At 53.7% G+C, this 27,714-nt stretch overlaps 1 protein-coding gene across 4 annotated transcripts; it reads right to left on the reverse strand.

Annotated features, from left to right (window-relative positions):
• Window positions 1-535: 535 nt before the first annotated feature.
• ZNF335 (zinc finger protein 335) lies at window positions 536-27,434 on the reverse strand. Of its 4 annotated transcripts, XM_003936468.4 has the most exons (28): window positions 27,346-27,434; window positions 26,433-26,683; window positions 24,670-24,910; window positions 22,812-22,889; window positions 22,258-22,563; window positions 22,018-22,158; window positions 20,279-20,425; window positions 17,851-18,103; window positions 17,589-17,766; window positions 16,193-16,305; window positions 15,000-15,018; window positions 14,752-14,868; window positions 14,590-14,666; window positions 14,349-14,509; window positions 12,471-12,700; window positions 10,228-10,321; window positions 9,996-10,090; window positions 5,242-5,501; window positions 4,147-4,258; window positions 3,684-4,058; window positions 2,315-2,457; window positions 2,085-2,239; window positions 1,834-1,937; window positions 1,667-1,744; window positions 1,361-1,444; window positions 1,209-1,274; window positions 1,045-1,126; window positions 536-955 (listed from the first exon to the last, which is right to left on the reverse strand). In XM_003936468.4, exons 2-28 carry the CDS (start codon window positions 26,631-26,633, stop codon window positions 828-830), a joined length of 4,038 nt encoding a protein of 1,345 aa, XP_003936517.1. In that variant the 5' UTR covers window positions 26,634-26,683; window positions 27,346-27,434; the 3' UTR covers window positions 536-827. The 4 variants fall into 4 exon arrangements, with proteins under 4 accessions (XP_003936517.1, XP_010345224.1, XP_010345225.1 ...); XM_010346922.3 differs by lacking the exon at window positions 27,346-27,434 and having other exon boundaries at window positions 22,018-22,155; window positions 26,433-27,178; XM_010346923.3 differs by lacking the exon at window positions 27,346-27,434 and having other exon boundaries at window positions 536-952; window positions 26,433-27,178.
• Between the last annotated feature and the right edge of the window lie 280 nt (window positions 27,435-27,714).

A 27,714-nucleotide genomic window follows, 5' to 3' on the forward strand; every position in this document is an offset into this window, starting at 1 on the left:
CCCTGGGGTCTCACACAGCCGGGTCCTTGGTGGCCTCTGCCTGTGCTCAGGAGGTCTGAAGAGTCCAAGGCCCTGCACCCCCTAGTTGCAAACCCCACTCGCAGGGCCTGCATGAATGCCCCCGGGGATCAGAGCACAGGAAGCTGTGCCTGTCCCCAAACCGAAGTCAGACTCTGGCTGGCCTTGGATCCTCACAGTGAGTGGACAGCTGGGTGTGCTTCACAGTTGAGGCTCAGGAGAGCAGCCTCAGAGCCACCAGGGCCTTGGTGCTGTGTGGCCCTCTGAGGAGGGCCTATAGGCACAGAGCGCATGCTCCCGAGGGCCCAGGGAGGAAGCAGGTCTGAAGGTGCTGGCTGGGGCTCTTGGTGGCTCAGCCGCCTCTCGTTGCCAGGCCTCTGTAGCAAGGCTCTGCCCTGCCGGTGGATCACCGGACTTAAGAGAGGCAGGGCAGGGCACGCTGTGGAGCCACACAACCTCTACCTCACGGGACCTGGCCTGGTTCAGGCTGCAGCAGAAAGCAGACAAGGCAGGCTGGTCAGGACTGGACTCCGGTCCCTTTATTGAGACTGAGAGACCAGTGGGTCTATCCAAACAAAAATAAATTTCTCTCTCAAAGCCTGCCCGCAGGCTGGGGCACACAGCACATCCTGGCTGGGGCCCATGGCTACCCTTAACCCCAACACAACAGGTCTGGCTCCCTAGGAATGACAGGATACTGGCTATCCAGTATCTAGAGATTCTAAATGAAGAGGGAGGTGACTCCTGGTGGTCCCCTACCCCCAGGAGGGCTGGCCTCAAATCCGTGATCTGTGTTGGGCCCTCGGGGCTCAGTCATCGGCCAGGGTGATGACGTCGTATTCGATGCCCTGGTGCTGCAGCTGCTGAATGTGTTCAGGCACTGCCTCCTCTGTGCCAAACAGGCCCTGGGCTTGAGCCATGGCAGCATCAGCCACTGCTGCCAGAGGAGGGGAAAGCATGGTGAGCTGGAGGCTCAGGAGCTGGGCCGGAACCCAGCCCCATGCTCCTCAGGGTCCAGCCCCGTACCTGTGACAGCTGAGTGTGCTGCGGCCTCAAGTTGAGCCTGTGTGACTAGCTGCTGGCCTGGCGACACAGGCACATACTGGATCTGGAGGAGAGAAGCTGATAAGATGCTGGCCTGGAAAAACCCTGCCTGTGCCGCGGGTCTCCCTGTCCCCCTAGGGCCCTACCTGGGACTCCTGAAGGAACGGGGCTCCTTGTTCATACTGGATGTGTGTGATCTGGCCCTCCTGTACCTGCAGAAAGGAAGCCAACCTGTGATCCTGGAAAGAGGTCGTGCAGCCCTTTGCCACACCCCACCCTCATCCCAGGCCTGACTTACCTGGATGTGATGGCCCTCAGGGACCACAACGTACTCCTGGGGGAGCAGGTGCTGGACACCGTCCTGGGAGATGATGTATTGCACCTGTGGGAGGAGGGTGGCGAGGCGACAGGTGCTGAGGCCCCACCCACCAGGAGCTCAGCTAAGAAGGCAGAGTGGAAGACCAGGGACCCCACCAGCAACAATGCAGTTGTTGGCGAGCATGGACCCCAGGAGGGGTGGTTTGGGAAGTGTCACTCCTCCCTGAGGTTGGTTCTGGGGAGGGAGGGTAGATGGTCACAGCTGAGGGGATCAACGGTAGCGTACCTGGTTGTCAGAGGTTACCAGGTGCTGTACGGTCTGGCCATCTGCTGTGGTGATCTCTTGGATGTAGGTGGCTTCCTCCTGCCAGGACCAAAGTCAGCTCTAGCGTCAGTTCTCTACCCCAACCCCTGCCTGTTACTGGCCAGAGGGCCCCCAACCCTGACTCTTACTTGATTGGTCACTGTCTGTTCCTGGGCGACAATGATGTGCTCCTGGCCCAGTGCCTGCTGCAGCCGCTCTGGGCCCAGGACCCCGTGACTGGACTGGAGTGCAGCTGGGCAGAAAGGAGAGGAGGCTCACCTGGGGTCCAGGAAAACCTGCAATGCCCCAGCCTCTACTGTGCCCAGAGGTGCTTTTTGGGGCAGTGGCCCAAGTCTGGATCTATCCCGGTGCCCACACTGTGGCCCCAGGGGCAGCTCACTGTGCAGGGTGGCCAGTGTTTCATCATCACTGTTGAGAATGATGGTCTGGGCTGGGGTCTGGGTAGCGGCCCGGGATGTAGGGGTTCCTGACTTCCTCCCATCAGGACTGTGCAGTCGCTGGATGTGGAACTTCAGGTGTCCGTTACGGTTGAAACTGGGGATGAAAGGTGGCTCGGGTTAGCTCCCCCATACATGCCCAGCAGTCTCCACCCACTGGTATCTGGCTCACCGCTGCCCACAGAGGTGGCACGCAAAAGGCTTCTCCTTGGTGTGAGTCAGCATGTGCCGCCGCAGGTCCTTCTTGTTCTTGGAGGCAAAGCTGCACTGGCTACACTGGTGGGGCCGCAGGCTTGAGTGCTGCGCCATGTGTGCCTGCAGAGAGGGCCGAGTTGGGGGCATCAGCTGGGTCAGGATAGATGGCAACAAACTGCCAGGTCCCTGCCAACAGCTGGTCAGGGAACTAGGCAAAGTGGACCTGGGAAACCAAACTCCTGGGTGCAAACAAGAAGCTGGGTAGAAAGGCCAAGCCAGATCAACATCTGGTGCTGCTGTGTCCCAAGAGTGAAAGGCTATAGGTTCCATCCTTATTAGGTCAGTTGGATAATCTCAGTTTACCCATATGTAACTTACAGGTGTGGATAAAGGGACCTGTGCAGGTCCCATCGAGCCCTGATATTCTAGGGCTGAGGCCTGCTTCACGGGGCCTCTGTCTCTGTCTGGAGAGAGAGGCCCTAGGCCCTGCTTCCCTCTGACTCCGGGGAGGATGCAGTGCATGATAGGATATGAAAACTGGAAATCTTCAGGCAAACAGGGAGGCCCCAAGCGGGGCTGCGAACCTGCCCCAGAACCTGCCTACTCGCCTGCTTCATACTGGCTCCCTAACCACCTTGAACCTCTGTGCCCTCAGTATTCTAGACCAGTGGTCCCCAACCTTTTTGGCACCAGAGACTGCTTTTATGGGAGATAATTTTTTGCCAGCACGTGCAGGGTGACGGTTTTGGAATGAAACTTGCAGCTCAGATCATCAGGCATTAGTTAGATTCTTCTACGGAGCGTGCGACCTACATCCCTTGTATGCACAGTTCAGTGGGGCTGTGCTCCTATGAGTCTCTAACGCAGCTGCTATGACAGGAAGTGGAGCTCAGGCAGTAATGTGCGCTCACCTGCTGTGTGATCTGGTTCTTAACAGGCCACGGATGTGGCCCAGGGGTTGGGGACCCCTGTTCTACACATTCGAGTCTCCCTAGCTATGCCTCTGTCACACAGCTCTGTGCCTTTGCTCCTAGAGGCCCAGCTCAGCCATCCCTCCTGTGGCATTTTCCCCAGCACATCCAAGTTCAAATGACTTGCTCTCTGCCACGCACCCTTGGTTCACACTCGAAACACTGTCTGGCATTAGTCACATTGTGTCTGGTTTGCCTCCCCACCAGACCAAGCTTGCTGAGAGGTGGAACCTTGCTGAGTCATCTCTAACCCATCTCATTCCCTCAGAGGAGACCAGGGGATCTGGCTTGAAAGGGCACTTTAAATAAAGGTTTGTTATACAAACAAGTGGCCCAATGAATGACAGCAAAAACACAGGGGCAGCCAGCACCTACCCGGACCTCAGGCCACTGGCCAGCACTGAAGGGGCAGTCGGGGCACTTGAAGGCACCAGGCCCAGCGTGGGCCCGCTTGTGACTCTCCATCTCAGCTCTGCCAGGGAAGGCCTCAGCACAGATCTTGCAGGAAAACTTCTTTGATGCTGCAGTGCCTGCGGATGGTGGTGAGGTGGGCACTGCTGGGCCCAAGGCTTTGCTGGTGGCAGGAGGTGGGGAGGCAGAGCTCTGGGGGTCCCCTATCCGGTGGGTCTTGGCTGGAGATGGGGGCTCAGGGCCATCTCTGGGCAGCCCTCCACACTGCAGTAGGGGCCATTTGGCACCAGAGGCCAGGGCATCTGGACTTGGGAAGGAGATGGAGCCATCTGCGGAGAGCTGTGGAGAGACGGAGCATGAGGTGCTAAGAAGGCAAGGGAGGTAGGGGAGTTGGGGCGGGGCGGGGGCTGGCCTTCCCAAGCCTCACCTCGACATGGTGCAACTGGGTACCATCAGCAGCCATGATGTAGTGGGTGCCAGCTTCTTTTAGGGGGTCAGTCACAACCACAGCCTGGGCTGCCTCTCCTGGGGGCTCCTCGCTGTGGGCACAGAGGTTTTAGGAGAAGATGGAGGGCCACAGGAGCCCCCTTCCCCAAGCAACAGGCATCAACTGAGGAGTGACTGTCACCACAGATGGACTCAAATCAGAAGGGCCCAGAGTTCAACTGTGGCTTGCCCTGTTACCAAATTGCCCTCTACTGTCTCTTCTGTAAATGATTACAAGTCAGGCATAAGTCCTTCTCAAAAACTGGTAATCCTTGTCCTCCTTGGTAAATGTGGTGAGGTGAGGGGCACACAGTGAGGCAGAGGGGTCTAGCCCAAGTCTGGCCAAGTCAAGCAGGACAGAGCAACCAGGCCAACCAGTAGCAAACAGTGAATCCACCACCAGGAGCTAGAGGAGGAGGCAGGGCTAATAAGGACCTGCCACCCAGGTGCTGGCCAAGGGCACAGGCCCAGGGACCCTGACTCCCAACCCAGCTGAACAATTTGACACTTGGATTCAGAACTTCCTCAGAAGGCCTAAGAGTTTGGTGAACACAAACATACCTGCCCAAGCTATTTCACTGTAGAGATGCCAAGTGCAGGTGCCAGGCCTCAAATGCTGGCAAAAAAAGCCTGAGCTTGATCAGAATGTCAGAACAGAACACCGGGATCATCCAAGCCAAAGAGCCCTTGGGCATGGGAACCAAAGGGTCAGGGCCCAAATCTCACCTACCTCGTGTCTGATTTCAGGCCAGTTACTTAACCTCCCTAGTCCATTTCCTCATTTGTTAAACAAGGGAAACCTGATCTCATGGGAATGGTTTAGGTACCATCACAAGTGCCAAGTGCTTGGAATATCTTAAGTGGCCAAAAAACAGTAGCTCTTGACCTTCCGAGAAAAGTAAACTCCACCACCAATCACTTTATGTGTATTGGGATTTTTGCCTCCAGCCAACTAGGCTTGGGTGGGGCCCAAAATTGGACTGATGCACCACACCTACCAAGAGCTGAAAGCAGCCTTGCAGGCAGTAGGTCTCACCTGTAAGGTGTGCCAGGAGCTGACGTCCCCTCCTCCATAGGAGGTGCTGTGATAACGCTGTAGCCAGTCCCACCAAATGGACCAGATGCCAAGGTGATCTGTGGTAGGTCAGGAGGGCCTAGCTGGCTCTCGGCTGCTGTACCACCCCCCGGCTCTGCCACATGGAGGGTGACCACCTGTGGAGTGGTACCTTCAGGGGAGGGCTGCCCACCAGGGGATGGTAACCCCGCTTCCATGTCCTCCGACTTCACCACGGCCACCTGCAACGGCATGGGGGGGCGGGGGGGCAAGATGGGCAGCGTCTGTGGCAGGAGTGGGTACGCAAGACCCCTCTCCAATCTCAGTGCCCCCAGATGTACCCACACACAATTGTCAGACCAGTGCTGCCATCACTCATTTGTATAACTCAAGTTCTTTCTAAAATACACTCTGGCTTCCCAAATCTCACTCAGCAACTGGCAACAGATCAACAGGAACAGGGCAGAGCAATTTTGCCCCCCACAAACACTTAGCAATGTCTGAAGACACTTCTTGTCACAACAGGAGGGGGAGGGTACTGGCGCACAGCAGAGGAGGCCGGGTGTGCTACTGAACATTCCGTGATGCACAGGACCGCCCTACCACACAACAGTATCTGCCCCAACATGTCAGCAGCACTGCAGTCGAGAAATAGTGGTGACAAGTGACAAATCACTTAGAAAAAAAGAGTTCCAGCGTACATTGTATTCCACAGTTGGCTTCATAAAACTAAATAAAAGAAAATTAGGTAAGCATTTTAGAATTGGAGTGGGGAGATTTTTCTATTCATGATAGGGAAAGATAAAATCTAGAACAAAACTAACCATAAAATGAAGTCAGAAAACGAAAAATTGGGCTGGGGAGATATTTAACAACTCAGAGATAAAAGGTGGACTTCCCTCATGGAGTTCCTGCAAAGCAATAACTAAAAACTAACAATTTAATAAAAAAACAGATACAGGATACAAACAGGTCCTTTAGAAAAGGGATAAAATCGTCTCTGAACATAAGTTCAACCTCATTTGCAGTCACACAATTACGTTTGTTTCTGAGATGGTATTGCTCAGGCTGGAGTACAATGGTGTGATCACAGCTTACTGCAGCCTCAACCTCCTGGGCTCAAGCAATCCTCTCACCTCAGCCTCCCAAGCAGCTAGGCTACAGGCATGTACTGCCACACCTGGCTATTTTTTTTTGAGACAGGGTTTCCCCCTGTTGCCCAGGCTGGTCTCAAACTCTTGGGCTCAGGCAATTCTCCTGCCTTGGCCTCCCGAAGTGGTGAAACCTCGTCCCTACAAAAAATACAAAAATTAGCCAGGCATGGTGGCACGTGCCTGTAATCCTAGCTACTCAACAGGCTGAGGCAGGAGAATTGCTTGAACCCAGGAGGTGGAGGTTGCAGAGAGCTGAGATCGCGCCACTGCACTCAAGCCTGGCAACAGAGCGAGACTCTGTCTCAAAAAACAGAAAAACAAAAAACCCTACAAAAATGTTGGCTGTGCACGGTGGCTTACACCTGTAATCCTAGCACTTTGGGAGGCTGAGGTAGGCCCATCACTTGAGGTCAGGAGTTCAAAACCAGCCTGGCTAACATGGTGAAATCCTGTCTCTGCTATACAAAAAATTAGTTGGGTATGGTGGCGTGCACCTGTAATCCCAGCAAATCAGAAGGATGAGGCAGAGATTGCAGTGAGCTGAGATCAGACCACTGCACTCCAGCCTGGGCGACAAAGTGAGAATCTGACTCAAAAAAATAAAAAACTCTTTACGGGCACTGAAAATGTAAGTACACTGAAGCACTGCTTGAATTAATAAAAAAACAAAAGAACTCAACTAACAAAGGACTGCCTAACTATAGCTGAGAACCTCCATGTGATGAAATGATACAGAGATACGAGATGGAGATCTTAGGAGAATGAGGGTGACTGCAGGTGCTGGCCAGGCTGTGCATCACACGCCATTATTATTATTATTTTTTTTTCCCGAGATAGAGTCTCACTCTGTCACCAGCCAGAAGTGCAAAGGCATGATCTGGCTCACTGCAACCTCCACCTCCCAGGTTCAAGCGACTCCCCAGCCTCAGCCTCCTGAGTAGCTGGGACTACAGGTGCGCACCACCATGCCCGGCTAAGTTTTTGTATTTTTAGAGAAGCAGGGTTTCACCATGTTGGCCATGATGGTCTCAATCTCCTGACCTTGTGATCCCCCCCGCCTCGGCCTCCCAAAGTGCTGGGATTACAGGCATGAGCCACCATGCCTGGCCTCACACACTGTTTAGTGAAAAAAGAGATGACGCTGAGGAGCAACAATAGTGAGATCCCCCTCTTTTTTTTTTTTTTTGGAGACAGAGTCTCCCTCTGTCACCCAGGCTGGAGTGCAGTGGCCTGATCTCGGCTCATTGCAACCTCCACCTCCTGGGTTCAAGTAATTCTCCTGCCTCAGCCTCCTGAGTAGCTGGGACTACAGGCACATGCCACCATGCCCGGGTAATTTTTGCATTTTTAGAAGAGATGGGATTTTACCACGTTGGCCAGGATGGTCTCGATCTCCTGACCTTGTGATCCACTCACCTCAGCCTCCCAGATTTCAGGTGTGACCCACTACGCCCAGCCTATTTTTTAAGGAGCAAAGGTCTAGGTATTAGAATTAATAATTAGTAATATAATCTTAGTGTCCTGACATTTCTGACAGACACGTGAAGAGCACTGATGCATTAGGTTTTCTCCTCGCCTCGGCTACTTGAAAGTCTTGGGCCCCCCTATCTTCAAGACACGTGATTTACCTGACCCTATCACTGACCACCATTTGTCACCCTACCTTCCCTGCCCACTGCTTTGTACTAAATAAAAGTCAGAGTGTCCAGGCACTCAGGGCCACTGCAGGTCTCCGCGCGTTGATTGGCAGTGGACCCCCAAGCCCAAACTCTCTTTTCTCTACCTCTGTGTCTGTCTTTCATTTCTACAGTTTCTTGTGTCTGCACCAGCAGGAAGGGGCTCACAGAACCCTACAGGGCTGCACCCTATAGAACTAAAACATTTTCTAATGTTCATTCTGTTTCTTTTATAAGCATGTGCGTTTGTAAGCAGAAAAACTCTACCACAGCTCTACCATGAGATTGGCATGGGAACAGGAGACATATCAATAGAACAGAACTGAAGTCTAGAAACAGACTCCTACATATATGAGAATCTAGTATATAAGTAGGACACTTCAAACCACAGGGGAAGAGATACCAATGAACATATCACATTGGATGACTCTGGAAAAAAAAAAAAAATCCCCACATTTCTGCATACACCAGAAATAAATTCCAGGTGGAATGAGGTTTAAGTTTAAAAAATAAAATCCAGGCCGGGTGCGGTGGCTCATGCCTGTAATCCCAGCACTTTGGGAGGCCGAGGCGGGTGGATCACGAGGTCAGGAGATCGAGACCATCCTGGTCAACATGGTGAAACCCCGTCTCAACTAAAAATACAAAAAATTAGCTGGGTATAGTGGCGCGTGCCTGTAATCCTAGCTACTCAGGAGGCCGAGGCAGGAGAATTGCCTGAACCCAGGAGGCGGAGGTTGCGGTGAGCTGAGATCACGCCATTGCACTCCAGCCTGGGTAACAAGAGCGAAATTCCGTCTCAAAAAAAAAAAAAAAAAAAAAAAAAAAACCTAAGAAAAAAATATAAATGAATGTTTATGTCACCTTGGGATGCAAGTTGGGAAAGTCTTTGTAGTGATGATACCAAAGGCAAAACTGTAAAAGATTAATAGATTTTCCTATCTAAAAATGTAAAACCTCTATAGACCCCCTAATTGCCATGAACTAAACTCTATAAAGATTTCTGGAATTTGTCATCTTAAAAATACACTCTCCATCTTCTCATGAGGCTGGGAAACAGGAGGGGCTAATAAACTTCCCCCTGCCTTGGAGACCAGGCCAGATGTGAAGAGGTGGGTGGGGAGGGGCATGAATCAAGACCCCAGGAACTCGAGAGAGTGGTCTGATCTAGAGGAAGCCCTGGATGTCTGCAGGCTGTAGGTGGTGTCCTGGAATGAGGGCACTGTTGTAGATGGAAAGCTAGTTCAGACCCATGTGGGGGTACCCACAGGCACATGGTGGCTCCAGAGGTAGGACGAAGACCAAACAAGAACAGAGCCCTGGCCGGGCCTGGTGGCTCACACCGGTAATCCCAGCACTTTGGGAGGCTGAGATGGGTGGATTGCCTGGGCTTGGGATTTACAGACCAGCATGGGCAACATGGCAAAACCCTGTCTCTACTAAAAATACAAAACATTAGCTGGGCGTTTGTTGTCCCAGCTACTCAGGAGGCTGAGGCACAAGAATCACTTGAACCTGGGAGGCAGAGGTTGCAATGAGGCAAGACTGTACCACTGCGCTCCAGCCTGGGTGACAGAGTGAGACTTGGCATCTTTAAAAACAAACAAACAAAAAAAAAAACAAAAAAAACAGAGCCCTACTAGATGCCACCACGGGGGCAGTGCATACTCGCTCCACCTGGCAGAGGTCTCTGTGACTCTGGAGAATGGATGGGAGACCCTGCGGCCTCCCTGGCACAGCTTCTTCCTGTGTTTGCCCATGGGACTTCAGCGATCTGTCTTCTCTACTACTGGGTAGCTCCCAAGGGCGGGGCAGCTGTGATTCATTGTGTCCTCTAGTCTGTGTCCAGTGCAGGGTTGGGCACCTGCGGTAGCTGGCAAGGGGAGCAGGTTCCAAGGCAGCTCACCTGCAGGGCTGTGCCCCCCAGTTCCCGCTGAGCACTCATGTTCAGCAGAAGATCCAAGGCTGTCTGCGTGGCCATCGCGGTTGACTCCTCGGCTCCTGGGTGGGGTGGGACCCAAGCCTGACAAAGTGCTAGAAAACCGGCACCCAATACCGCCACCTCCCCATCTTCCAGCCCCCACCAGCACGACCTGCCCCTGCCCCACTCAGAGCGCCTACCCTCCCACAGAGCTCACCTTGCTGGTAGATGATGGTGGCGCCACCCAGGGTGTCAGGACAGAGCAGTGAGGGAGCCTCAGATGACTGGAAAGGTGTCGCCTCTGCGGGTATCTATGGCGTGGAGATATGGCTACACCTGAGAGGGGCTGACCCGGATTCAAGTGCCATTTACCAAGTGCCTCCGATCTGCCAGGCATTTTACATCTGTTGGCCCATTTCACCTTCATAAGATTTTCATTTTTTTTGAGACAGAGTCTCTCTCTGCCATGCAGGCTGTTGTGCAGTAGCACGTGGGTAACCCCTCACATGGGCACGGAGGCAAGGAGGTGGGCTGTGTGCAAGAGGTGTCGTGCGTAACACTTCTCTGGGGGCTGGAGACTTCAAAGGATTCTTACAGAAAGATACTGTAAACCAATGCAGTGGGAGCTGACAGACTTGTGCTCTATTTTACAGGAGGATGATTTGAGCTAGTACAGAAGCGAGAAAAGGCTGACAGAGTATAGAGCCGCCGTGACCCAGTCACACCAGAGGGATTCTTCTCCTTCAGTTATTTGCAGGATCTCAGGCCTGAGGCCTACTTTCCGCAGGAACTGGATGCAAGGTACTACAACTCCTTTTTCAGGAGAGGCTCTTGCTCCAAGCCTGCCATACAGCGTATGCCCTTTCAGGCAGGGACGCCACCACCTGGGACTTTGGTTCTTGTCCTGGTCTGGCTGTTTTCCCACATACTGCTTCCGCTTTGTGACTGCTCTAGGCATTCCTGCTACTACAAACTTCTATATGGTTATATAGAAGGATTATATAATTCAGCACTAAATGTGTTGGTACAGCTCTGACTACAATACTTACATGATTATATTGAAAGATTATATGGAACTAAGTACGGCAGAGATAAGTAGTAAGTATGATTATATAAGCTAGGTATATGTAAGCAGTAAGTTATACTTTAGGCACTAATTCTATAAACTAATACATGATTATATATAAAGGATTATATAAAGGAAATAACTGAGTAGTAACACTATAAACTAAGATATTCTTCAGGCACTAATTGTGCCTGGTGCTTGCACAGCTCTCCTTCCTTGGTGCCCATGTAGGGGGTTACCCACAGTGGCGCAATCTTAGCTCACTACAACCTCTGCCCCCTGGGTTCAAGTGACTCTTGTATCTAAGCATCCTGAATAGCTGGGATTACGGGTGCCCGCCATGACTCCCAGCTAATTTTTATATTTTTAGTAGAGATGAGGTTTCGCCATGTTGGCCAGGCTGGTTTCGAACTCCTGACTTCAAATGATCCATCCACCTCAGCCTCCCAAAGTGCTGGGGTTACAGGCGTGAGCCACTGCGCCCAGCCCATAACCACTTTTCAAAATATAACAGCTCATTACTAAAGAGGAAGCAACTAAGGCTCAGAGAGGTGAAGTGGCTGGCCAAGAATCCCACTCCTAATACATAGCAGGGTGAGGACTTGAACCCGTGACTGTGTGATTCCAGGGCCCGTGATCTACCAGCACGTTATGTGGTCCATCTTTCCGGGGATACTGTGTCGGCTCACTCGGCAGAGACTGTTAGCTACCTGTCCTGTGTCCAACCTCCTCTTCTATCCTCCTCTTTCTTCTTGCTAACAGAACTCTGATTTTCATCAGGGTGGCAATGTACCCAGCCCCAAGACTGCATTTCTCAGCCTCCCTTGCAGCTAGGTCAAGTGTGGTCACACGACTAAGCAACGATCTTCAGGTGAAGTTCATGAGGAAGATCGACAGATGGCAGGTATCCTTTCCGCCTCCGCCCCCATGCCTTCCTCTTGCTTCCTGCCCGGGATGTGGCCGGGAAGGCTAGTGCTCCTGCAGCTATACCGGACTATCAGGCAACTAGAAAGACGAAAGTCATATGCCTAAGATGACTGGGCAAGGACACTGACGGCTTAGCCCCTTATGACTGTACAATCGTCACATCAGCCCTAGACTGCTGACCTGTGAAGTGCTTGTGTAAGAGAGAATAAAAAACCGTGATCACAGTGAAGTTACTGGCATTTCCATTCTCTATTACCAGCACTAGAAAGCCACCCTTCCTCTAAGCTTAGGGCGGGCGTACATGTGACTCAGCAAGTCTTTACTACAGTCTTGAGAGAGGAAGGGGGCAGGGATCGCTTTATTGCTCCTCGACGTGAAAATGAAGCTGGGGCTGGAAGAAGCTGCGTCACTCTCATCCTGACTCACGCCCGCAAGCTCCTGCCTGCTGCCTGCTCAGCCGGGCTTACCTCAGGTCCTGGGGAGCTGGGAGGTGGTTCGGGGGCCGCACTGTGCTGCTGCTTCAGCTCCTCAATCTGCTGCAGGGAGAAGAAGGGGCGACGGCGGGAGGGGGGCTCCTCAGGGTGGCGCCGCCCCCATTCCTCGAAGCTGCTTGCGTGTCGACACCGTACGTGCAGGCGGAGATTCTTCTTGTGCCGTGTGCTGAAGTGGCAGTACTCGCAGGCGAAGGGCTTGGCCCCTGGAGGCACAGGTTGGGGCATGCTTAAGTCTGCCCACCCCTAGCCGACCCCTCTAGGAGTCCTTTCTTGACGCTACGGATCTCTCCAGCTGACTCACTTCCAGCGATGCATTCCCATACGTAGGCAAACACATGCTGCTGTTCATTCTGGTAGCCCAGGACAAGAATGAGACAGGGCCGCCCTCTGCACTCAACAGCCTTCCCGTGCGTGCCTATTTGCAAGGTCATGTGACCACACCCTCCTCCTGTGGGTCATCACAGGACTCTGGCTAAGGGAACCCCTAGTGTGCTGACCAGAGAGCTAGGCACCAAAAAACCAGTGTTTGCAGTGCAGCATCTGCGGGCCAAGCAAACGCCACTGTTTCTGCAGTTTCACCTGCCAAGGCAGGGCCTAGGAGAGCCTCCTCTCCAGCCCCAGTGCTAGCACACACAGGGCTCAAGGAACAAATGGAACTTACTTCCATCACAACCATATGGAAGGCACTTCCGATTCCCCCATTTCTATTTTTTTTTTTTTTTTTTTTTTTTTTTTGAGGCGGAGTTTCACTCTTGTTACCCAGGCTGGAGTGCAATGGCGCGATCTCGGCTCACCGCAACCTCCGCCTCCCGGGTTCAGGCAATTCTCCTGCCTCAGCCTCCTGAGTAGCTGGGATTACAGGCATGCGCCACCATGCCCAGCTAAATTTTTTGTATTTTTAGTAGAGACGGGGTTTCACCATGTTGACCAGGATGGTCTCGATCTCTTGACCTCGTGATCCACCCGCCTCGGCCTCCCAAAGTGCTGGGATTACAAGCTTGAGCCACCGCACCCGGCCCCTTTTTTTTTTTTTGAGATGGAGTCTTGCTCTGTCACCTGGCTGGAGTGCACTGGCGCGATCTCAGCTCACTACAACCTTCACCTCCCAGGTTCAAGCGATTGTCCTATGTGCCACCACACCCAGCTAACTTTTGTATTTTTAGTAGAGACAGGGTTTCACCATATTGGCCAGGATGGTCTCGATCTCTTGACCTCGTGATCTGCTCACCTCGACCTCCCAAAGTGCTGGGATTACAGATGTGAGCCATGATTCTCCCCATTTCATAAATATGGAAGGCTCAGAAAGGGCACCAACTAGTCCAGAGCCATCCAGAGAACAGTAGGCTGAGCGGGAACCCAGGCTCAGGTTAAGATGAATATGCCCGCCGGGCGCGGTGGCTCACGCCTGTAATCCCAGCACTTTGGGAGGCCAAGGCGGGTGGATCACGAGGTCAAGAGATCGAGACCATCCTGGTCAACATGGTGAAACCCCGTCTCTACTAAAAATACAAAAAATTAGCTGGGCATGGTGGTGCGTGCCTGTAATCCAGCTACTCAGGAGGCTGAGGCAGGAGAATTGTTGAACCCGGGAGGCAGAGGTTGCGGTGAGCTGAGATCGTGCCATTGCACTCCAGCACTCCATCCTGGGTACCAGGAGCGAAACTCTGTCTCAAAAAAAAAAAAAAAAAAAAAAAGATGAATATGCCCATGGGAAATTCTCTTTACACCTGAAGGACTTGGGCTTTCTGTGGCTGGGGCTGCTGAGGGGGAAGAGGATGAAAGCTGAGCTTCTGGTCAGGGGTACAGGGAGCTGAGGGCTGGTGAGTGGGGCTGAGGTGTGCCCAGCCTGACCTGTGTGCTTGACAGCCACATGGGACAGCAAGAAGTCCTCTCGGAAGGTGCGGTAGGGACAAAAGCTGCATTTGAACGGCTTGTCACTGACGTGGGACAGCTGGTGGTTCAGCAGTGCCTTCTTATCTTCACAAACAAACTCGCAGAACTCACACTTGAACCTGGAAACGGTTAGGGGGAGAGAAGCTCAGTGATGAGCCGGGGACTGCTCCTGTCCCAAGGGGCCTCCGAGGGGATGTACCTGCGGTTGGCGACAGCCTGGATGTGCGTAAGCAAGTGCATTTTGAAGGTGTAGCGCTTCTTAAAGGACTTTCCACACTGTGATGGGGAGCAGTGAGATGGCAATCACCCTCCATCACCCAGGGAAGGCCCTCCTCCCAGCCCTTCCCTGGCCCCCACCCACCTTGTCACACATGTGGGGCTTCTCAGTGCTGTGTGTCTTCATGTGCTGCGTGAGTCTTTTCTGCATGGGGTACACACGGCCACACACAGGGCAGGGAAAAGAGCTCAGCTTTGGAGTCTGGGAAGGGATAAGAAGGGGCCAGATGGAGAGAAGGGGAGGAGGGAGGATAAAACCTCCCGTCTTGCCCCCGCCCCTATAAACAACCCCCTGGGGCAGGCTCCCTTCCCAGGCCAGCACCCCAGACTCACCGGATCTGGCCTCTTCTTCCTGGGGGGAAAAGGCCGAGGAGTTAGACCAGAGCTTCCCCAAGCCCACCCTAGACCCTCTCACACTGAACAGGCCTAGTACCCGCTCTGAGCTCACTCCCTGCCGAGGCCCCTTTCTCTTAGAACAGCGCTTCCCCAGCTGGAGTGCACTGGGGAAAATGCTAAGAGGCAGGCTGTAAACAACACATTCTGCACTCAAATATATTTGTGAAATGGTACATTCTTTCTCTCTCTCAATCACAAAATGTTATTTGCATATTAAAGGTTCTAAGAATCAACTAAGGCCAGGAGTTTGAAACCAGCCTGGGCAACAGCAAGACAGTGTCTCCATAAAAAAAAAAAATTAATAAGTAATAAAAAATTAGCCGGGTGTGGTAAGCGCCTGTAGTCTCAGCTACTTGGAGGTCTGAAGCAGGAAGACTGCTGAAGCCTGGGAGGTCAAGGCTGCAGTGAACTGTAATTGTGGTACTCCACTCCAGCCTGGGTGACAGAGTGAGACTCTGTCAATCAATCAGTCAAGAAAGGCACTAAGAAATCCTGCAGGAAAGAGATGTTGAACAGCTCTGTAAGCTGGTGATCCTATGCCTATCTTACTTGGCCACAGAACCCTTTTTTGTGCATTTTTCAAAAAGCAGCCTGCAAGCGTCTTGAGTTGGCTTTTCCACACACACAGCTGGAGTTGCCATCCCAGCGGGCCTCTGTCTCCAACCTCTGCACACACACCACCCCTAATGAAGGTATCTCCTTCCTGAAGCTCCAGATCTAATTCTAATCCTGTGAGCAATCATTAGGCGCCTAAGGACTTCTGTTTCTGTGTCTCAGGTGCACTCTCAGCCTACGAGAGACGACTAAGACTTGCAGTCTGGAAGATCTTGGATTATTTAGTGAACTTCAGGTACACAATTTCCTTCAGTGCCCTCAACAACTGTCCCCATGTGATGAGAAACTAAAGCTTACAAGAGATAAGAGGCTGAATTGGGGACCTCAAGGCCCTGGTACTGCCCTGTTCTAAGCCAGATGATCTGCAATGAACCGCCTTTCTGCTCAGTCTGCAATGTGCAACAGATGGGGCTGGCTCAGAGCAGGCGATGGATAAGTGGGAACTGTGGTTATCCTGGGCCGCCACTTCCCCACCCAACCTGGCCTCTCTTGCCCGGGCCCTACCCACCACTGACCGGTCCCGGCTGTGCACAGCTGCATGCCTGATGACGTCCTTCCGGTAGACACTGGTGTAGCTGCACTCATCACACTTGTAGGGCTTGCTGCCCACATGGTTGAACATGTGCTCCTGAGAGACAGACAAAAGGATGGTGGGCTGGGCCTCCTCTCCCATCTCCACTCCACCACGCCTGTGGCCACAGCCTTAGGGTTGCTGCGGGAGCTGCTCACAGAATACAGGCATGTGGATGACACACCCTGATGAACAGGTCAAAGCCTGGGAAGGCCCAGGGACTAACCCCAGCGAGAGTACTCACTCTGTGCCAGCCTCTGTGCTGGCTCACAACTTGACAAAGGTGGAACCTGAGTCTCAGGGTGGAAGGAACTTATGATGGCACAGCTTGGAGCCGAAGCTAGGCAGCATGCTGCCACAGCCTGCACCTCTCCCACTGTGCCATGGGACATCCTCTCTGCAGAACTGAGAACAGCCCAGAGCACAGCATGCACACAGCGCAGGGTCTCGCTCTGACCACCATGCCTGAAAGTACCCTTTCCCATAGCTGCCAACTCGCACACTAGCCAGGCCGAGTCAGTTTCCCGGGTCAGTAAAATGGGACTATGGACACCTATAACCTCACTGGGCTGCAAAAGGATTTAATTATACAGGTATTGCATAAAAGGCTCAGGGCTGCTGCAGGCCACATGTTAGCTTTGGGTTAAGCAGAAAAAAGAACACTTTTCTTTTTTTTGGGGAGGGGGTACGGAGTTTCGCTCGTCACCCAGGCTAAAATGCAATGGCGTATTCTCAGCTAACCATAACCTCTGCCTCCTGAGTTCAAGCAATTCTCCTGCCTCAGCCTCCTGAGTAGCTGGGATTACAGACATGTGCCACCACGCCCAGATAATTCTGTAATTTAGTAGAAACAGGGTTTCTCCATGTGGGTCAGGCTGGTCTCAAACTCCCAACCTCAGGTGATCTGCCTGCCTCAGCCTCCTGAAGTGCTGGGATTACATGCCTGGCCTTAAAGGAACACTTTTCTTGAGACACATGACTGCCATCTGCTGGAAATCTAACACACGGAATCAGATGAAAACAGTTTTACGCCATCTGTGGTGGTGAACGAGCTCATCTGTGACATCCACAACAGCACTCTTGAAGACATGCTGCACCGGTGCCCTCTGCAGCCTGCAGAAACACCCGTGGCAGCCCCCCAGCCCCTCCCCACATTCCCGCAGGGTCAAAGGAGCCGGGTGTTCTTCAGTGTGCCAGTGAGCCAGGACACACATCCTGAAGAGCAGCAGGCGAGGGTGACCCAGGATGCTGTGTGACTCCGTTCTCCCTCGGTGGCCCCAGCTGGCCTCTGCCTGCCTCCTTCACCCACCCATGAGCCCAAGCCTCTCTGGCTGCTGCACCTTGAGCGAGGACCAGCGACGAGAGCGATAGCTGCACTGCAGGCACTTGAAGAGCTGGGGATCGCCGGCCTCGTGGGAGTTGACGTGGAAGCGCAGGTCCTCATGGGACAGAAAGCGAGAGCCACAGATGCGGCACAGGAAGGGCCTCAAAAGTGGTTTGGGTGACTTGTAATAGTACCTGCAGAAGAAGGGTCGGGGGGAACGTCTGGTGGGGCTGGGGCTTCACCACATCCTCCCCCACCCTGACCTCTGCGCCACATACTTGCGGTATTTCTTGCCTAGGAAGCGCCTGGAAGGCCGACCGCGGCGCCGGGGCGGCGTGTCCTGCTCATCTGGGCGGGAGGGGGCTGCGTTCTCTGCGTCTGACTGGCTCACACCCGCTTCCACAGGGGTCCTGCTTGCCTTGCCCATGGCCACCAGGTGTCCCGGGCCTGAGGAGCTGGGAGCCTCGGGATCCTGTGGCTCTGGAGGGTTCTGGCCACTCTGGGAACTCACGAGAGGCTCTCCTTCCACACCTGCCATGGACATGCCAGGTCAAAGCCAGCCACTGACAACCAGGACAGATGTGGAAAGGTGGGCCAGAGCCAGCCACAATATCCTCGCATCCTCTCATCACAGACCACTGATGGGTGCGTGGAGTCACATGACACAGACAGGCTGTGGCAGAGGGCAGTGTGGATACCACCCCCCGATACAGCCGACATTCGGTCAGCACCGTAGGACCTAGCCTGGATTAGAGCAACAGTGAGAACTGGGACCTCCCCGTCAGGAGACCTGGGTTCCAGGCTTGGCTCTGTCACTGACCTGCTGTGTACCCACAGGCAAAGCCATTCCTCTTCCGGAGTCTCATTTGCCCCATTTGTCCAAGGGAGGCCAGAATGGTGGCTTTGGTGACCTCGCAGAACATTCTAAGGCTTGGAAAGCAATAGCAGTGCTGTAACACTGCCATTCCCTAGGGAGGTCGGCAGCTGGAGGGCTGATGAGGGGGAAGGAAGGAGAAGACTTGACTCATGCTTGCAAACCCTTTGAAGTTTGAACGATCTAAATCTGTTACCTCTTCAAAAACATCAACAGGCAAGGCGCGGTGGCTCACGCCTGTAATCCCAGCACTTTGGGAGGCCGAGGCGGGTGAATCACGAGGTCAGGAGTTCGAGATCAGCATGACCAACATGGTGAAACCCCGTCTCTACTAAAAACACAAAAATTAGCTGGGCGTGGTTGCATACCCCTATAATCCCAGCTACTCAGGAGGCTGAGGCAGAAGAATTGCCTGAACCTGGGAGGCAGAGGATGCAGTGAGCCAAGATTGTGTCACTGCACTCCAGCCTGGGCTACAGAGTGAGACTTCGTCTCAAAAAAAAAAAAAAAAAAAAAAGAAAAAAAATTAAAATATTAAATATATACTAGAAAAATTAACACCACCACAGATAATGCTGGTAATGCTGTTTCTTGACTGGGTCACACACAGGTCCTTGGTTACACAGGGGTGTGCACCTTGTGAAAACTCACTGACCTGCAAAGAGTATGTGTAACTTTCCATATACATGCCTCACCAAAAAGGCCTTTTTGAAACAGAGATTAAAGAATACAACAGGCCAGGTGTGGTGGCTCATGCCCAGCACTCTGGGAGGCTGAGGTGGGCAGATCACCTAAGGTCGGGAAGGAGTTCGAGACCAGCCTGGCCAACATGGGTGAAACCCCGCGTCTGTTAAAAATACAAAAATTAGCCAGGTGTGGTGCCGAGTGCCTGTAATCCCAGCCAGCTAGTCGGGAGGCTGAGGCCTGGGAGGCAGAGGTTGCAATGAGCTGAGATCATGACGCTGTACTCCAGCCTGAGCAAGAGCAAAACTCCGTCTCAAAAAACAAAAAAAAGGCCGGGTGCGGTGGCTCAAGCCTGTAATCCCAGCACTTTGGGAGACTGAGGCGGGTGGATCACGAGGTCGAGAGATCGAGACCATCCTGGTCAACATGGTGAAACCCCGTCTCTACTAAAAATACAAAAAACTAGCTGGGCGTGGTGGCGCGTGCCTGTAATCCCAGCTACTCAGGAGGCTGAGGCAGGAGAAATGCCCGAGCCCAGGAGGCGGAGGTTGCGGTGAGCCGAGATCGCGCCATTGCACTCCAGCCTGGGTAACAAGAGAGAAACTCCGTCTCAAAAAAAAAAAAAAACAAAAAAACAAAACAAAAAAAAAACAACGGTTCTTCAACCACAAACAGCTGCCACTGTACTCTTTTGTGTGCATTTGACCCTTAAGGAGATTTAAGCTCCAAGACACACAGACTGCAGGCGGCAGAGCTGGTGCTCACACCACAGCTGGGTCCCTCCTGTCCCCAGCCAGTAACGCTCTCAACCAGGGCTCCTCTGACAGTCCCAGGCCTCAGATTTATTCCTCTGTTCTCATTTCAGTAGTATTTAAAACTTACTCATTCAGCAGTAAAGACCCAAATTTCTCTTTTGCTGTGACAAATTGTGATGAAAGGCATTTCCATAAAGCTGAGTTTCTTGAGTCAGGGTTTGCTGAGCTTGGGTCTTTGAGGGCTTTCCCCTTTCCCAGGAAGCCTACAGGTGACCCAGTATGGGACGGCTGCCCTGTAAGGCACACTCAACTCCCCAGAACTCCACAGCAGTAAGCAGGGACTGAGGCCACTCCTGACTCACCCACACGAGCCCCTCCCAAGGCCAAGCTCACCATCTGGGAGGTCTGAGATCTCCAGGCGGGGCAGCTTCCGGGGCCGGCCGGGTCTCCTTCGGGGCCTTGGGGTACTGGGGGTGGGGCGCTGGAGCCGAAGCTGCCGGCCTCGGGGTTCATCCTCAGCTGGATTATAGTCGCTATCCTCTGTGGGGGGGCAGTAAAGATGGTGAACAGCGGCGGGACCCACCCTGACCCCTTGCCCAGCTCACTTCCCCATCCCTGCCTACTTCCTTCAAGCCCACAGCGATGCTTCCTCCAGAGTCTTCCTGGTCTCCCTGGCTGACTCTGAGTGTTCCTGCCCTGGGATCCTGAAGTTCTTTCTCTGCACCCTTCCTGGCACCTACCACCAGCTCATAAAGCACCTTCATGTGAACAGGGAAAAGGCACCCCTTCCTCCAGACACTGTCTAGCCATTGTTAGAAAGAAGTTTAAATAAACATTGAATCTACAAACTCGATGACTGCTCTAACCAAAGCAGCAGCCACCAGCCGTAGGTGGCTATGGAGCACCTGAAATATGCCTAGTCCAAACTGAGATAGAATTATGTATAAAATAATGAGTTTCAAAACACTGGTATTAAAAAACTCACTAATAATTGTTATAATAACTGCATACCGAAATGGTATTTTAGGGTCAGGCATGGCAGTTCACATCTGTAATCCCAGCACTTTGGAAGGCTGAGGTGGGAGGACCGTTTGAGGACAGGGGTTTGAGACCAGCCTGGCAACACAGCGAGACCCTGTTTCCTCTTTTCTCCTCCCCTTCCCCCTTCCCCTTCCTTTCCTTCTTTCTCTCCCTCCTTTTCTTTTTTTTTTTTTTTCAAGACGGAGTCTTGCTCTGTTGCCCACTCTGGAGTGCGGTGGAGCGCAGTTGACTCTACAACCTCTGCTTCCTGGATTCAAGTGATTCTCCTCCCTCAGCTTCCCAAGTAGCTGGCATTACAGGTGCCTACCACCACACTCAGCTACTTTTTTTGTATTTTTAGCAGAGCCAGGGTTTCACCATGTTGGCCAGGCTGGTCTCAAACTCTTGACCTCAAGTGATCCACCCGTCTTAGCCTCCCAAAGTGCTGGGACTATAGGCATGAGCCACCATGCCCGGCATTTTCTTTCTTTCTTTTTTTTTTTTTCTTTCCAGGCAGGGTTTCACTCTGTCACCCAGGCTGGAGTGCAGTGGCACAATTACAGCTCACTGCAGCACTGACCTCCTGGGCTCAAGTGATCCTCTCAAGTAGCTGAGACTACAGGCACACACCACAAAGGGCTAATTTTTGGATTTTTCGTGGAAACGGGGTTTTGCCACATTGCCCAGGCTGGGAGATCCTGTTTCTACGAAAATTAAAAAATTAGCCAGGCTTGCTGGCAGGCACTCGTGTTACTCAGGAAGCTGAGATGGGAAGATGGCTTGAATTCAAGTTAACAGTGAGCAACAATGATGACGATGCACTCCAGCCTGAGCAACAGGGCGAGGACCTTCTCTCGCATCTTTACTCGTACTCTATTTCTGTGGGACAAATGTGAACAGGGCCCCCTGTGCTCTTCTGCAGTGTGCAGCCTGCACAACCGCACACAAAGGTCCTCGTCCTGGAGTACAACCTTCTCTGTCTTATCCTGGAGGGACCTGTGATGTGTCCGTGCCAGTTCCTCTCTCCTGGCCCTCCAAGTAGCCAGCAGGAGCTCAGTGAGTATGTGCAGATGGACGCAGGGATGGTGGGCCTAGGAACCATGGTGGCCTACCCTCCAGGTCGTCTATGGCTCCGGCATCTACAATGTCGTCATCCTCCTCCTCCTCTGGTCCCTCTTCCTGCTGCGTCTTGGCGGAGGGGCTCCACTTCCGTAGACGTCCTTTTTTACCGACTCCTGCTGCAGCTGCGGCTACTGGGGGTGGGAGGAGGGTAAGACAGCCTTGCCTTGCTTGGCTCCCAGCGCCCCACCCCCACCCATGCAGTCCAGGCAGGTAGGCTGCAGCTGATGCACCTGGACGGAAGTGGCGCTCCCGCATGTGGCGCAGCAGCGTGGCCTTGGTGCTGCTCCGGTACTGGCACATCTTGCACTTGAACTGCTGCACCACCACCACCTCCATCATGGCCTCCAGGCTCTGCAGGTCCGGTTCTTCGGCACCAGAGGCTGGGAGCAGCTGCACCGGGGAGCTGGGCCCACCCTGTGCCTCCTCAGGGGGCTCCAGGCAGGTGGATGTGGATGTGGGGCCATCGGCCAGGGCCTCAATGGCTGCCAGGCTATGGGCCAAGGTGGAACTGGACATTGGTGATGTCATGGGGGCTCCTGGGGGTGGGAGAGGCAATTGGAGGGGGTTATATGGAGGAAAGCACTGGCTGTGAGCTGTAGCTACCCTTTCCTGGCAGGCCCAGGGAGCACAGAACCAAATTCCCCACCAGAGGCCACCCCATTAGTAGGAAAACTAAGGCCCCAGGGCCCCTGCCAGGGCCACACGGGGAATCTGTGGCAGAGCCTGTCCTCACCTATCCCTCTGCTCACTGCAGGCCTCCCTGAGTCTGGCGCCTGGGTCTTACCATCATCTGGGCCCTGCAGGATCAGGTACCGCGTGGTCTCGGCCCCGCCATCCTCAGCACTGGTCACAGTAATACAGCCTGGACAGAGATGGGGAAGGGTCACACCTCCTGGGGAGGGGTTCTCAGCAACAGGCCCACCCCCAGGGGCTCTACTCTGGCCTGTGAGCAGGGCTGGTCCACACTCATTCTGACTCCCATGTGTGACTGCAAATCAGCTGTGTCGCCCCGGAGCCTCAGCTGACTCCCTTGGCAGGCTATCTGGAGGTCTGGGTACATGCTGCCCCAGCAGCTGGCCCACACGTACACAGGGTGCCACAGCTACTCCAGCTGTCTGGGCTTCGATCACCAAACCTGGAAAGTCCTTCCTCTCCAAACTTCTCAAGGTAAAGGACCAGCCCCTGCACCCCTTTCTTAGGGTTGGCTTCCCAGACTATCCCAGAGCTTTTTGAGGTGCTATAGCCTCTATAAACGTCATTAATAAAAAGTGGGTACAGCACCATGTGCCACGGCTCATGCCTGTAATCCCAATACTTTGGGAGGCTGAGGCAGGAGAACTGCTTGAACCCAGGAGTTCAAGAGCAGCCTGGCCAACCCAGCAAAACCCCACCTCTGAAAGAAAGATAAAAAATAAAAAAATAGGCCGGGCGCGGTGGCTCAAGCCTGTAATCCCAGCACTTTGGGAGGCCGAGACGGGTGGATCACGAGGTCAAGAGATCGAGACCATCCTGGTCAACATGGTGAAACCCCATCTCTACTAAAAATACAAAAAAAGTAGCTGCACACGGTGGCGCGTGCCTGTAGTCCCAGCTACTCGGGAGGCTGAGGCAGAAGAATTGCCTGAATCCAGGAGGCGGAGGTTGCGGTGAGCCGAGATCACGCCATTGCACTCCAGCCTGGGTAACAAGAGTGAAACTCCGTCTCAAAAAAATAAATAAATAAATAAAAATTTAAAAAAATAAAAATAAAAAAATAAAGAGAGAAAATAATTTTAGTAAGCCAGGTATGGTGGTATGCACCTATAATTCCAGCTACCGAGGAGGCAGAGGCAGAGAATCCCTCGAGCCCAGGAGTCTGAGGCTGCAGTGCACTACCATGCACCACTGTACTGCAGCCTGGGACACAGCTCTGGAGTCAGACTGTCGGAGCTCACGGCCTGACATGCCACACTGCTTGCTGGTGACAGTCGGTAAGTTATGCATGTCCTCGGTGCCTCAGATTTCTCATCTGGATTGTGAGTATAACAACACCCTCCACCTTTTGGGGTTACTGGGAGGATTAAATGAGCTACTGTATGTAAAGTTTAGAACAGTCCCGGGCACAAGGTAAGCAATAACAGTTTCTATTATTTATTGAGAGCTTTGGCCGGGCGCGGTGGCTCACGCCTGTAATCCCAGCATTTTGGGAGGCCAAGGCAGCTGGATCACGAGGTCAAGAGATCGAGATCATCCTGGCCAACATGGTGAAACCCTGTCTCTACTAAATACAAAAATTAGCTGGGTGTGGTGGCGTGCGCCTGTAGTCCCAGCTACTCGGGAGGCTGAGGCAGGAGAATTGCTAGAACCTGGGAAGCAGAGGTTGCAGTGAGCCGAGATTGCGCCACTGCACTCCACCCTGGGTGACAGAGCAAGACTCCATCACACACACAAAAAAGAGCATGTCATATGCCAGGCGCCATGCTGAGAACTTTACCATGTTGTCTCATGAAATCCTTATTTGCCATCATCAGACAGGGGTGATTGTTCCCACTCTGCACTGTGCATGGGAAAGCAATCTGCCTGAGTTCACACAGCTGGGGTGGGCACAGCTGGCTGCCAGACACCGCAGGGAAACCCCTGTGGGGCTCCTCTGCTTGACTCACTCTGCATGAGGTCGGGCCCAATGGTGGACTCGATGATCTTGTCGATGGCTGAGCCCAGGTCCGAGGAGGAAGCTGTGCAGTCAGACACCAGCATGTTGGGGTCTGGGAGTACACTGGAGTGCGCAAGTGCTGGGGGACCGCCTGTCACCCCTGCCACTGGTCCGTGGGACACAGACGATGAATCAGGGAGGTAACCATTAGGCAGGGGGTCTGCACTTGAGCTGCTCCCGGACACCTCCTCCTGAGGGGCATGAAACAGGGAAGGAAGGAGTTTAGCAGCCAGGTATGCGGCAGGGCAGCCTGCCAGCTCCCACTTGCTAGACAGAGCTCTCTGGCCCAAGAACATGGTCAGTGGAGCCACTCACGCCCTCAGCCCCACTGAGGACCACTGGGAGAGGCCCTCCAGTCACAGAGAAAGTCACCCAAGAAAAAGTCACCGTGTCTCTGGATCTCATCAGGGGCTACCTCGAAATAAGGGAAGGGACTCCTTTGCAGTCTACACCATAGCCAGGGGGAGCTATTTTCATTGGGCTTTTGCATAACTCGTTCCCCCCACCTGAAACTCTTCCCAGCCATCACTACGGCTCTTACCCAGCCTTCTGACCACCATTTAGCTGGTACCTCGTCTAGGAAGTCAACGCTGACTCCAAGGCCAAGTCAGGACTTCACCCTCAGTGCTGCAGCTGCCTATGTCCCTAGCACCACACCACTGTGTGGTTCACTGGCCTCCATGCCAGACTGTGCCCTCCACGAGGGCCTGGACCAAACTTGTTTTTTCCTCTGCTGTGTCTCCAGGGCCCAGCACATGCTGAGCACATGGTAGGCCCCGTCTCTGCTGAACTAATGAAACTCCAGGACCCCAAAGTGAGGACCACTGACTGCCGTGTACTTCTATCACATGACATACTGAACAGAATCATTATCTTGCAGATAAGAATGGCTAATACTTACTGAGTGCTTACAGTGCACTGAGCACTGCTTTAATTACTAGCTTTGCATATGTTAATTCATCATTTCGTCCTCACAAAAAGTCTATGAGGCCGGTGTATTTATCATTCCCACTTTACAGACAAGGAAGCAGAGCTAGAAGTTGGGTAGCTTGCTCAAGACCGCAAGGCTAGGAAGTGGCAGAGCCAGGAGGAGATGGTACACAAAATGTTTGCAAGACACTGTCTGGTGGGGGCTCACAATCAAGCACCCTTGAAAGCAAGTATTTCTGCTCTACTTTAGCCGCGACCAAGGTTCCAAGAGGTTTCCCAGTAAACTGGAGGCAGGACCCAGACTTAACCCAGGACACCTGCCTTTTTTTTTTTTTTTTTTTGGTAGAGATGAGGTCTCGCTATGTTGCCCAAGCTGGTCTCCAACTGGGCTCAAGTGATCCTCCCACCTCAGCCTTCCAAAGTGCTGGGATTATAGGCAATGAGCTATCATGCCTCACCTGGACGTCTGCCTCTCAAAGTGTGAGGCAGGACTGTGGGTAGTACAGTAGCTAAGACCACAGCCTAGATTTGAATCCTGGCTCTGTCTGAACTCTGAGCCTCGGCTTTCCTTTGTGTAAGATGTGGGGGAAATGGTATGTGTCTTAGAAGGTGTGAAGCTGAAATGAGAATATCCATTTTAGGGGCTTGGCATGGTGCCTGGCTCACAGTAAACCAGAAACAAGTATTAGCTACAAACGGGCCTTGCAGACTGTTTCCTCTTGCTACCAGGCACGGCTGCTCGCGGTCCCTGCCTCCACCCACGCCGTCCAGCCCGGTCCATACCTGAGAGCGGCTGCCACTGTCCGAGCTTTGCCCCACTCGAGAGTCTTCGGCCTCTGCCTGGCCCGGGGCAGCCGCGGCGTCGCTGCTGTCGGCGGACACGGCTTCCGAGGTGCCCACACCCAGGCCGCTCTCAGAGGGCTCCTCGGGCCGGCCAGGCCCAGGGGCCGCGTCGCTGCTGCTTTCCACCTCGTTCTCCTCCATCGCATCGGCGGGCTGCCTGACAGGGGAGACCAGGGTCTGGGGACTTCACTCTGTGAAGAGAGGTGACTGGGGCTGGAACAAGTGGGCCACCTCCCCAGCCCCGGCAACCACGGGCCACCCAGCTGCACCCCTGCGCCCATTTTGCAGACGCAAAGACTGAGTCTCCGACGGGGCGGGGCTTCCTGGTGTATTGCGAGGGGAGCTTGGGAAAAACTGGACGGAGAAGGCGTGCTTCCCAGGCTAAAGACCTTCCCCGTGAGGATGGTCAATGGCTGGTAATCTTGACCCTCTTCCTCGCCCCCACGACTCTCGTGGAGCGTTTCTCTGTGTGGGCCCCATCCGGGCTCAGTGGTTCAGCCCTTCGGCCCCCGCGTCCCTCCGGTGCAGGGTCGGTGGTACAGCCCGCTGGCCCCCTGGGTCAGTGGTTCGCTCCCCCACGGTTCCCCTGCGGAGGGGGCAGACAGCGACGGTCTCGGGGCTTGGCGACTCGGGGCTGTCCCCGGCGCTGCCTGTGCTCCAGGCCCGACGCCATCTTGTGGCGGCACCGGGTTTCCGCTCAGGCAAGTGCGAGAGCGACTAAAGGGCCTGGGACCCCGGGGCCCTGGTTCGGACAGCCCCGCCGGCCCGGGACCTCGCCTCCGGGTATTACCGCAGTGTGACCTCACTCTACGGCTGGGTACGGTGGGGCTGCCTGACTCTACCCGAAGCTCACCCGAGGCTGTCGTAGTCACGTTCCTCTTCGACTCCGGCATCGACGAGGTCGCCATTCTCTTTCCCCCACTGCGGAGGAACCCGTCGGCCTACCGTGGCCCGGAACTACTTCCCCTGCTGGTCCCGGGAAAGATACAGTTTTAGCGTTCCGGAAGGTCGCTCCGAGGCCTCAAAGCCATAATCGGGTCCGAAGAGACTCTGGGATTTTATACGTCGCCTAGTATTTGGGAGCGGGCGCAATATGGGTTGAGGACTATTTTCTCTCTTGGCGGAGTGTTACATAGGAAGTGACTGTGACGTCGCTCAGGGTCCGTTCCCTGGGCCGCAGGGTTGGGCGCAGCGAACGCCGGCCTCGCGTGCTTGGGGCGTG

The sequence above is a fragment of the Saimiri boliviensis genome, chromosome 9 (genome assembly GCF_048565385.1).
Source record: "Saimiri boliviensis isolate mSaiBol1 chromosome 9, mSaiBol1.pri, whole genome shotgun sequence".
In the NCBI taxonomy this organism is placed as follows: domain Eukaryota; kingdom Metazoa; phylum Chordata; class Mammalia; order Primates; family Cebidae; genus Saimiri; species Saimiri boliviensis.

Bases quoted from the DNA above. Each gene is read 5' to 3' on its own strand.
- ZNF335 (XM_003936468.4), bottom strand. From the start codon at position 26,633: ATGGAGGAGAACGAGGTGGAAAGCAGCAGCGACGCGGCCCCTGGGCCT. The intron at 10,091-10,227 runs GTGAGCTCTGTG...CACCCCACCCAG, and splicing joins CACCATCATCTACCAGCAAG to GAGCCGAGGAGTCAACCGCG. The intron at 1,127-1,208 runs GTAGGGCCCTAG...TCTCTCCTCCAG, and splicing joins CGTTCCTTCAGGAGTCCCAG to ATCCAGTATGTGCCTGTGTC.